Below are 11,387 nucleotides of genomic sequence, written 5' to 3'. Positions count from 1 at the left end.
AGTAACTGGGAATTATATGGATTAGCTCATATGGTGGAAGTTTTTCAAAGTATTACACATATGTTATTGTTTCAAATAGTAATGACAGAAAACATTTTAAGCAAACTGCACTACAATTCTGTATTTGTAACCTAGATGGGCAAAGCCATGACACCACACCAAGACTCCTTATAAAAATGTATTAGTCAAAAACCTCATGGGTGCGACCAGTGTCCTGTTCATCTCCATTGGACTTCCCTGGAATTTTGAACTGGTACGTGTTCCTAGCTAGGGGCATCTTTGATGCTTGTGCCCATGCTTTGATTCAAACTCAGTGCATGCCACCACACACTCTAGAGTTCTGTGGTACCACCTGAGCTACTCAAAAGCTGCTGTCTCATGCATGACCTAACACTCATATTTGTGCATTCACCAATCTAGACAAATGGTGGAAAAAATAAACAAAAACAAAGCAAAAATAAAAGACTGGCTTGTTCCCTATTTTTCAGCAGTATTGTACGGTATAGAACCATGACGAAGTTCTACTGGCATCCAACAAACAGCCACAGCACTCCACCTTATTCTGTACAGAAACCTCAAGCTAACTCATATTTCCCCAGTTTGTTTTGCATAGAGGCTTTTGGATTCCACTTCCTGCTGCAGAAAACAAAATGATTAAAACTTAAGTGGGGGAAAGATTATAGGAGCGATGGAAAAAAAGGCAACGACAACACAGTAAACATTAAATATTAAACAAGTTCCCATTTTATACTATATATCATGAACTTCCTGTGACACACAGGTATTCCTGTCACAGTAACAGTCAAGCCACTTTGGGCTTGCATCAAGTTAACAATAAAACTTAAGAAAATCAAGTAGATAAAAAAAAAATATTTAAAGGTCAAGTTGACAAACGACTTGTGCCTTCATCCGTGTAACTATATTTTTTTGCTTAAACAATTACATACCAAGCGTTCAGTTCATTGCTTACTTCCTTCAGGTCAAGGCCAACTGGGTGTGATAGGAATTCAGAGGTCTCAAATTAAATTGGTAGTACAATAGTACAGTAGTACAATACATCAAGAAGCCTGTGTTGAGAAAGGTGCCTCAGCCCAGTCAAAGCATAAAGAAATATCAAGAAATCCAGTGTAATGATTTACCATGGTTTCTGTTCAGTACCAAACAGCAGATTGGTAAGCTTGTAAAACTGTGTTACTGTGCAGATAACTTCATGGATGTTACAGTAAAGCTTATGTTTGCAAAAGAAGCTGCATTTTTTGTTCTTGTTACTGCAAAGGAAAAAATAGTGTCAATGGGTTCTCAAGTTGAATTCAAGACTATATATCCGGTACATATCAGAGATTCTGATGGTATAATCGCAAGCTCATGTGTACAAATGGTTACCTAAAATTCAAATGGAAGCTACTTCTTACATTAAATCACAGATGAGTCTGGAAATACACTTTAGCTGAAGGTTGTGAATACAGCTCAATTAGCCTTGCAAGTAAAATGATTTGACAGTTTTCCAAACAGGTAGGAAAGTCTGGTAACAGTATGGGGTAAGCATGAAGATTATTTGCCTGGCTTCCTTGGTAATGACATCCCCTGAAGGGCATGAAGATCCAATACACCACTTTAACAAGTGCCTAGAGTAGTACGCGTCCTATCGATACACCAGGTGAGAGATGGAGCTGCATTTGTAGTTAAGATGGTTGTTCGGCACAAAATTATGGGGTGTGTTCTTACGTCCACAGGAGTCTTTAGCATAGAGGGTCATGCAACTGTCACAGGACACCTTGGAGCATTGCAGACATGTGTGGGAGGCACCTGGCTTGTTACAGAAGCCGCAGCGCGAGCCATTGCTACTGCTGCTGGCGGTGCTCACCTTACTGGGCAAAAGCTTGGAGTTGGACTGGGGCTTGTCTGGGAGTTGGGACTGGGTGGGAGTGCTGGAATAGACGTACAACTTCTCTTTACCAGACAGGTACCCCTCGCTGGGACGTGAAACTTTGGGGAAGTCCTGGAGCCCACAGCATGGAGAGTGCTCTTCTGCGTGGCAGCTAGGACACAGGATCATATCGCACTTCTGGCAGGCGATGACACTGGTGCTGCCCACACCACAGCCTTGGCACTTCACATTAACAGATGAGGCAGCAGGGCTCTTGGCTCCCCAGTTGTCTCTAGGGTCCCTGCTCTGCTGCTTCGAAGGCAGACGATAGCCGCCACCTCGGTCTGTGTAGAGGTCGATTTCATCAAGAGAAGACAGGTGGTAGGAAGAGTACGAGGAAAGAGGAGGCGGCTCTGTAGGGGCAGATGTGACAGGAAAGAAATCGGCCACAGGGCTATAAGCAGGTCCTGTCGCAGACAGCAGAGAGGGTGTGGGTCGAATGATCTCATCCTGCTGGTCCTCCTCTGCATCCACAAAGAGAGTCTCCTTGCGGAGGCTGAGTGTGGTCATCAGAACCGGCTTTCTGGAGGGCTGCCAGTGACCTGCACCATCTGTCACGTCCACTGATTTGTAGGGCCGTCCCGCTCGCTGCTTCAGGTAGGCCCGCTCACACTCAGGGCGGCGTACAGTAAGCCGAGACACCTCCCCCGTTAAGGCCTCTCTGCGACGCAGGGTGTCAGCACAGCCTCTGGCATCTTCGCGACTTACTCGACGTATCTCAACAGCCTCCACCTCCATGTCTAAGGAGCCCCCACCCGCTTGTGCCACCAGCTCCTTCAGCAAGCGGCACTCCATCTGTGCCAGGAACAGCTCAAAGGCCATCTGGCGTAACTGAGCTATCCCACCACTAGGCTCTCGGGCATGGAACTGTAGCTCCTGGTCTCGTGAGTAACCCATGGAGCGCAGCAAGGAGCGAAGGTCTGAGTCACACAAAGCTGACTGCAGGCAGTACACATAAGGGCCAGTAAAAGTCTAGAAGGAACAGAGGGGAAGAAATAAAAATACATTTTTAAAGTGCCGAGAGCGAGAATAGGTCTTAGAGAGGGAGGGAGGATTGTTAAAGGTCAGTTTACATTAAACAACTGCCAACAATTGCTGCAAGCAATGACTTATTACTGAATTTGTTACTTAAGTTACAGACAGACTTGTACACATACAAGTTCTTCCCTCATGTTTTTCTCTGTAGATTTCATTCTTGTGAAACCAGTTTTTAAACATGAATGTAACTAACGTCTCATTTGATTGACATCCCTTAGCCCTAAACACAAGATCACCCTCTATCTAAATTTTTCAGCTTTTATCGACAGCTGGTTTCCACGTTTTCCCAACAGACCAACTTGTCTCCCACTCCCTGAACTTCAACCATTAGGAAATCCTGCCTCCCCAATCCCTTATCTCTAACCACTAGGCTACTTTGCTTCAGTTTTATTTTTGCTGTGCAGTACCACATACCTTAATGCAGCGGAACTCTTTTTTCCAAGGGTAGAGCAAAAGGTTGGTGCAGATGGTTTCCAGTGTATTAAAGGCTGTCTCCAGCGCTTGCAAGCTGGAGCTTCTCAGTGTGCGCAGTGCATTCTCTGACACTTCATAGAAGCGAACCAGCTGGAAACGGTGAGCTGGATCGACCTGGTGGAGACTAAGTAGTGCTGTGGCGGCCGAGCAAAGACCGGCCTCGTCCACCCCTTGATGCTGTCCTCCTCTTCCTCCCCCCACCTCCAGCCGACACTCCAGAGATTGCACATACTTCTTCAACAGGTCCTCTCGCAGCTTTGAATCCATTAGGGGCACCAGAGATGGTCACTGCACACCTCTCATCCGCCCGGATTCTCTGCCTACGAATAACTTCATGCAGCAAGAATCTAGCTGCAAGACACAAGAAAACAAATAGTAGGTCTATAAATATTATTATTTTCATTGTTTTATTTTTCTATTCTGTACTATTTATTATTATTTTTGATTACTTGTGGTCATTTGTTTCTTGAATGTTTTCCTTTCCCCTGTGCAGCATACCAAAACAAAAAAAACAAAAAAAAAATGCATTTAATTAACTATAACCGTATAATTCTACCACGCTAGACACAGGCTATAAGATGCCAGGCCAGCAAGATGCATCCAGAAAGACAGACATTCTGAATGGAAATCTTCAGCAGAGTAATTTGGAGAGCACAAAAGCATCTGCCCAAGGAGTCCCCACTATATGCAGTAAGCCCTATCCTGGCTGAAACTACTGTAGCTTAAAACAGATGAATACAGCTTTTAAACATTGCAAAATGTATGTTGTCAATTAATCCATTTGCTTCAAGACAATAAGTGAGGAGGCAGCTCATGATTGCCATATTGGCAGGCATTTTTAATGTCTAATGCTTATATGGATATACTAGAATATCTACTCTTTGTAACGAAGGAATGCAGCCAGCCCATCGACAAGCAAGCTTATTCACAGTATTATTCACAGTACACGCCCCTCAATCATTGTGCAGATTCGATACTCTGTTGACCAAGTTCTTTTCCGCCGCGCACAGCAGTACCGGGGAGTCGCCAACAAAAATAATAATAACAAATAAACGAGACGTTCATTTTCCCGTGATATTATTGCATCGCTGGCGTAGAACCAACAACATGCACGTTGATATGTAGTAGTAAATCTGTATTTTTAAATGATATCATCTCTACAGAAGCGACAGAGGGGCAGGTTCCGGTTGTCAGTCCTTTCCTTCCCAGACACTGGGAGGGCGATACCCATTCATCCAAAATAATTCATGAGCGACGAGTAATCATTAATGCGAGGTAGCAGGTCCAATCCCCTCATATTTAACTAAAACAAAACTGAAACTCGCTATTTTAAATCCTCGGTTTGCCTCACTCGGGCCCCACCAATAAATACACCTCGCTCAGACAAACCATTTACAAATATAAAATGGATACTGAAAAACACGCGGCCCCGGTCCTCAGACTATGGCTGCTACGAGCCCGTTTTCTAAAGTTGGACACATTTCGCTAGAATGAGAGAAGCTGTTTTGAGAAGTCGCCACACTAAACTCAGCACCTTACCTTCGCATTCTGCTGGAAATTCCCAATACCTCTCACGCATGCGTGCGCCATCCCGTAAAACATCGGCAGCGCGCTCCGGGAAATAGCCAACGGGAACGCGCGAGGTCGAAAAAGCTAAACTACTAGTTTGGTGCATGAGCTTCTATTATTGCTAAACCAATATTTACTATTGCCATTCAAAATGGTTTTAATAACGACCTTCTGACCGTAGGCAAAAATATAATAGCAAGTCTATGATAACAACTAAAAACGATTATTATTATTATTATTATTATTATTATTATTATTATTATTATTATTATACATAAGTATGGGAAACCACACCACCTATTGAAAACAGTAAGGTAAATACTATTTTTAAAACCTTATGTGAAATAGTCCAATGGTCTAAATAACCATACTTTTTGCACCATCTATTTGACCTGGGAAATAGCTATTCTGTAGCCTCGGTACCAACAGAGTTGTCAAGACAACACAAAGTTGTCAAGACAACAAAAGCAAAAATAACTTAAGATGCCACATGTAACACAATACTGTCTCAAACCAAAAAGTGGGATTAGCACTAACTAGTGCCAAGTCTCTGTCTGGGTGTACTGGTGCCGTCGCCCTCGCTCCTCCTACAGCCGGCTTGACGCTCTGACGCTAGAATATTATTGTACACGGAAAAGGCAGATCAGAATCGGCAGTGAGAAATGGCGATGTTTCGGAGCTTGGACTCAGGGTTGAAAAAGACGAGCGGCGCAGAAAGCGAGAGGGACATATCAGAATTCGTCTGCCCCGTATGCCTTGAGATATACGATCGCCCTATGACCACACAATGTGGTCACACGTGAGTGAACACATTTTATCCTCTTTTTTTCCCCCCTTTTTGCCCTCAGTAATAAATGTTTCTATTTCGGTAGTTTTGTTTTTATTATCATCAATTCAGACGCTGTCTTCAATGAATTCGGGTTGAATAGATTATACTTAAAATGATCTAACAAAATCGTTGCACGCCGATTTTAAGTCCGCTGTGCATATTCTTTTTTAAATGTTTATTAATAATGATCCGTATTTGGTACTTTCGCTTTTTGTTTACATGAGGAGCGATGTTAGACGATGGGATTTGTAGTTTATAGGCACTCGTGGTGACATAAAATGGATAGTAAGTGGATGGTCTCTAGGACTACATGTCACAGACATCATTGCTAGCGTTTTGTTATGCTCTTAACTTTCAATTCCCGTTTACCTACGTGAAACAGAAAAGGTTTCTATTCCCGGTTTTGGGTTTAACTAGCTATAAATGCACATGCATTGTGAATAGCCATGTAATAGTTACATTTTGCTACAATATATAAAGCTTTATTTAAAAACAAATGTTCTGCGGGCGACGGAGAAATATATACGTTAAACTTTGTTATATGTTTTTTTTTTTTTTTAATGTATTTAATCATTTATTATTGTTACTAATATTTTATTTTCAAAATCTCACAGTCCAAGATAGCATGTATTAGGTTGCTATAAATGGTATAGTTTTGGACGCTGGGATGTCCGACCTAGACCAAACAACTTTGTTTTGCTAGGAATGTGCGGTATGGGTATGGGTGGGGGTGTGGGTAGCAAGGCTGTCAAAAACCGGTTAGGCCAAGGAAGTAATGCAGGGAATGAGAGCGTTGAGAGTGGGAAACTAGCAACACTATTCTGAACTACAAAACAGAGATGTCATTCTGGTCAAGGTTAAATCCAAAATAACGAGCTGAGACTGTCTAGGGCAGAGGTGCCTAATTCCAGTCCTCAGGGTGCAGGGTCCTTCAGGTTTTCTGGGTATCATTAAATAATAAACCTGGAAGGATGTTACGTTGGTTCCGTTGGGTAATTTTAGGGTACTGGGAAAAAGGCAGTTTTAATATGTGAAGGTGGTTAGAATCAAAATGTTTTACAGACAACACGGTTTGCACAGGGTATTTTCTTTTGTTTGTTGTGCTTTTCAGTATATAGTTCAGTGTTTTACAAAGCTTTTAGATAAGGTGTCGTCCTATGTAACCTGCCGGTATATTTTTCAAAGCACTCCTTCACATTTCTGATAATATTAGCAAAGTCCTAAGATTTCTCTCATCTCTAACACTGGGTCCACGTTGATTCTTATTAACTCTTACCACTAAGCCTGCCCGCCTCTAAAACCACCCGCTCGTAATCACAAGATCATGTTGCTTCTCAGCCAGTGCACGTTCCAGACCCATTGCCAGAAGGACTGGAGCACACTGCGCATTGGCCATGTCATACAGTATTATCCCCTTAGCAATGGCCACATGAACAACCCCTTTGAGTTTCTCTCACTGAAAACACTTTGAAAAAGCACCTTGTATGCACCATAGGTGCAGCCCTGTGGCACAGTGTTGCTCCACTCACCCCCACATAGTGATGCTTCTTGCTGTTGCTCCTCCTAGGTTCTGCTCGAGCTGTCTGCAGGAGTGCCTGCGTCCTCAGAAGCCAGTGTGTGCCGTGTGCCGGACTGCGCTCACCAAGTGGACAGCCTCTGTCGGGCTGGAGGCCCACATTCAGAACTCCCAGGGCACCTGCAAGGGCTGTTGTGCACAGGTGAGCACCCCTGACAACCGCTTGTAATAGGCCTTCCATAGGGGAGCAGTGCATTCACAGGTGAGTACCACTGACTGCACACCGTCAAACCCAAATACATAACATCTTCGGCACAAGGCAGTATCACAGGGAGATTTCAGTGCAGCACATTATGGAGAGAAAGGTATTTACAGTAATGGGTTTAATCTGGAATTCCAGTCTGGTTGTTCCTCGGCAGGTGTACCTGTCCCAGATGCGCAGTCACACTGCAGCCTGCCCCAAGTTTCAGGAGTACATCATGGAAGGGGTCAGCACAACTGCCAAATTGCAGCCTTCCCGACTCAGGTATGGAGCAGCTTTTTAAAAAGATTTTCCAAGGTTTATTTTAAATTCAGCACTTCTCTCTACCACGCATTCAGTAGCTCCATGTGCAAATAAAATGTCTGCCCAGAAAAACTGCAGGATGCAATCTTCTTACGGGTACAAACTTCACGTAAAATACAATTTCTACACTGTCTTTATACAGATAGCTCTTACCATAGAACAGGGTGATCAGGGGCAGATTTGAATGTATAATTAGTCTGAAACTACAGCATTTGAGAGTTCCAGGTGTTTTTAACATTGTAGGGTTTTACTAATAATACTTGAGTTGTTGCAACGTCACTTATGAACAATTGTCTCTTGTGTTTTTGTATTTGCAATTGCAGGTGACTCACAATAAGCTATATTTCAAAAATCCTGTCCCTTCTCTTGCAGCGCTGTGCCAAACCGCTTCACCTTCACCTGTCCGTACTGTGGCTCCCAGAACCTTGATCAGGAGGGGCTAGTGGAACACTGCAATGCCCAGCACTCACGTGACCCACGCCAGGTGGTGAGTGAGCCCAGGTCGAGGGCTTCCTTTCATGACATCCTTTAAGTACAGTGGCACCGAAACCTATGTATTTTGTGTATTGTTCCCAAGGTGTGTCCAATCTGCGCTTCGATGCCATGGGGAGACCCAAACTACAAGAGCGCCAACTTCTTCCAGCACTTAAAGATGCGCCACACTTTCTCCTACGATACTTTTGTGGTATGCAGTTTTCATTCATTTTAATTCAGGATTTTTTAAATGCACTAAGTTTCTGTAGCTCTGATGGATTAGGTGGTGTCGCTGTGTGAGTGTTGTCTGTGGGCTGCAAATTGATGCCAATTTCCTTTCATGATATGCTGCATTCCTCAGAGTAGCCGAGTATCTCTTTCACACCCCCCTGTCTCCCTTCAGGACTATTCTGCAGACGAGCATGCTATGATGCAAGAGGCTCTTCAGCGCTCCATGCTGGACAACTAGTCATCTACAGGGGGCAGAGTGAGGTCTCGGATAACCAGTGCTGGCAGGGTTAACATGTACAGCGAAGGGGGGAGGATTCCTACTTGCTTCACAGCACTGTTCAATAAAGAGATCAATACAAACTGCATTCCAACCTATTCCCTCCCTGTTCCTTTGGGGGACAGACACAAAAGCACTGGTATGTGTTTTGCCCTTTTCCTTTACCATTATTAGAAGACATTTAAATAGGATCTACCCCTCTGAGCATGTAACCCTGTTTGCACACACTCTCTACGTCTGATGCAGGGGCAAGGGAATGGATACAGTGTGTACAGTATTGGTCTGAAGTATAAAGAGGGTGTGCAAACAGTGTGTGTGTTTGTTAGGATAAGGTCACAAAATTGAGGGTATCTTAGAATCAGAATCATTCTAACTTGATGATCATTTGCCTGGTGACAACGGGATACCTTAGGCAGAATAGGTTTGTTGAGAAAAGATATGCAACAGCATGTTCAGTGCAATTGAATTGCAAAGACTCTTCTTGGTAGAGGTGAAGCAGTGAGCAAGAATGAATTGTGATCAAGAACGCTGAAGATAACAAAGCCCCCTGAAAAATCCCATTGAGATCACATTATAATACCAGTGTAGTACTGTGCCCTGAAAGAACACTAGCACACACATGGATTAAGCTGCAATACTTCACTGCACACTGTTACTGATGTGCTACCAGAGTTTGTGTTAGTCGATCCTGTTGTGATTCCATACCTAAATGTGTTACCACTGTGGTTTATAGCATTGTAGCTGGCCATTGCTACCATTGTCTCGTAGTACAGAACCATTGCATATCCATTGAAGATTATTTGGTTAGAGAGGCTGTTGTAATAAATTAGATATGTACGTTTGTCCTCTAGCAACAGCTGCTTATGAAGGCAGCATTTTGGAGAGTGCTAGAGTAGGGTTTTTTGCTGCATTTTCAATGTACAAAAATAGCCGAAATTAGCCGTGTAGGCAGTCTTTTAGTACAGCCTCTAATAAACTGTGAATTAAAAAAACAAAAAACAAAAAAAGCATTCATGACCTTTTACTGGTAATAATCTTGTTAGAGCTTTAGAATTGTGTTTCCCTGTCATTAGAAAGCTACTGTTGTGTACAAGCGAGAGGAAAGTGCTGTATTTCAGTGGTGCTCTTGTATATTGGATTGCCCTGTTCATGTTTCTAAATTACTCCTACATGACTGAATCCATACCAGACTACTGTGTGTTATACTTATGATGCATTCTACATATATGCTTGGCATTTGTATTTTTTGTTTGTGAACCTTCCTCTATACTTCTTGTGTAAGGAAAGTATATTTACCATGTATAGTAAAATAAATACATGGTAAATACAACAAAATTGGCTCTTTTTTCAATCAATGAATACATAAATATATTCCCATATGTCATACAAATATGGGTCTTCCATTCAATTTAATAAAAGTATTGGTAATAATCAAATCTCTGGAGCTGTGTCTTCCTGTCGGGCGACCTGGCTTCATGTGAACAGTGTGTCCACTCTTAGGCTATATCCAATTGACATTCTATTGAAATGATGGAAATGGTGACTCAATATTCATTCTTTACCACTTGAATGTGTCGGCCTTCTCTGGTCATAGGTGGTGACGTAGAAGACTTTTTTCCCCTTAATCTGGGAAATAATGGAAACGATTTTGACGTAGTATTAGCTGACATTTCAGCAGACGGAGATGCATACAGACGATCACAAACCTGGAGACAGACAAGTAGAACTGCATCCGCTTTCAATTCCCATGGTTTGTAACAGCGGTTTAACATTTTTAGCATTGTTATTTGAATAATTAAAACACACTTTGTATTTACAATTATATGTTATTCTTCCTTTCATTAAAGGGGTCTAAAACATTGCATACAGGTTGGGATAGATTTGCACTTTCACATATTGTTCTACAGTTAAATGTGAGGTTTGATTTCAATTTTGTAGTACTGTAGAAATCTCACCCACTGTGTATTTGCTATAATAAGTATGAGCCAAACTCTGAATCTGTATATTATAATGAATGATCTTATGAACTGTAAAATATTCATTCTTTTATTCTAAATTGTAAGAATGCAGTATTGTTTTGCACCCCCAGTGCCCTCAAACTATTGCATCTATTAAAAAATATCACCTTACAGAGTAGAATTTTCAAAGTCCCTTCTAATTGATAACATTTTCGTAATATCCAACAGATGGTGGTCTTGCTGTACCAGTGTCATGTTATAATGATTAATTTGAAGGAATCTTCACCTCTGAAAAAACCCACTAAGGAAAGACTGAGAAATAATTACTGAGAAATAAGGCATAACAAAAACAGGCTGTGTTTATTTAGGGAAACAAATTGGCTTTACCTGGCTCCTCCACATTAAAGTAAAATTAAATGGTCCTTTATGGATCCAGCAGGTGGCACTCTTCCTCCATTACTATCTCTTTGTTGTTAGTTCTTCAAAGGAGAACATAATACTAGCTTTACTCCTGTTCTGTGCCTGTTCA

The 11,387-nt window shown here is 42.2% G+C and overlaps 2 protein-coding genes across 3 annotated transcripts; one reads left to right on the top strand and one right to left on the bottom strand.

The window, feature by feature from the left end:
- Nucleotides 1-721: 721 nt before the first annotated feature.
- Nucleotides 722-5,186, bottom strand: LOC117428088 (spermatogenesis-associated protein 2-like). Of its 2 annotated transcripts, none has more exons than XM_034046716.3 (3): nt 4,979-5,186; nt 3,380-3,790; nt 722-2,899 (listed from the first exon to the last, which is right to left on the bottom strand). In XM_034046716.3, the coding sequence occupies exons 2-3, from the start codon at nt 3,704-3,706 to the stop codon at nt 1,643-1,645; spliced, it is 1,584 nt and encodes a 527-aa protein (XP_033902607.1). In that variant the 5' UTR covers nt 3,707-3,790; nt 4,979-5,186; the 3' UTR covers nt 722-1,642. The 2 variants fall into 2 exon arrangements, with proteins under 2 accessions (XP_033902607.1, XP_033902699.1); XM_034046808.3 differs by lacking the exon at nt 4,979-5,186 and adding an exon at nt 3,889-4,952.
- A 141-nt stretch (nt 5,187-5,327) lies between these two features.
- LOC117395103 (E3 ubiquitin-protein ligase RNF114-like) lies at nt 5,328-10,762 on the top strand. The gene is made up of 6 exons (XM_033993973.3): nt 5,328-5,807; nt 7,405-7,555; nt 7,773-7,879; nt 8,291-8,405; nt 8,496-8,603; nt 8,796-10,762. The coding sequence occupies exons 1-6, from the start codon at nt 5,671-5,673 to the stop codon at nt 8,859-8,861; spliced, it is 684 nt and encodes a 227-aa protein (XP_033849864.1). The 5' UTR covers nt 5,328-5,670; the 3' UTR covers nt 8,862-10,762.
- The last annotated feature ends 625 nt before the right edge of the window (nt 10,763-11,387 follow it).

Source organism: Acipenser ruthenus, chromosome 18 (assembly GCF_902713425.1).
Source record: "Acipenser ruthenus chromosome 18, fAciRut3.2 maternal haplotype, whole genome shotgun sequence".
Classification (NCBI taxonomy): domain Eukaryota; kingdom Metazoa; phylum Chordata; class Actinopteri; order Acipenseriformes; family Acipenseridae; genus Acipenser; species Acipenser ruthenus.
Note: the sequence above shows the minus strand (reverse complement) of the source record. Positions and strands in the feature narration are given on the sequence as shown.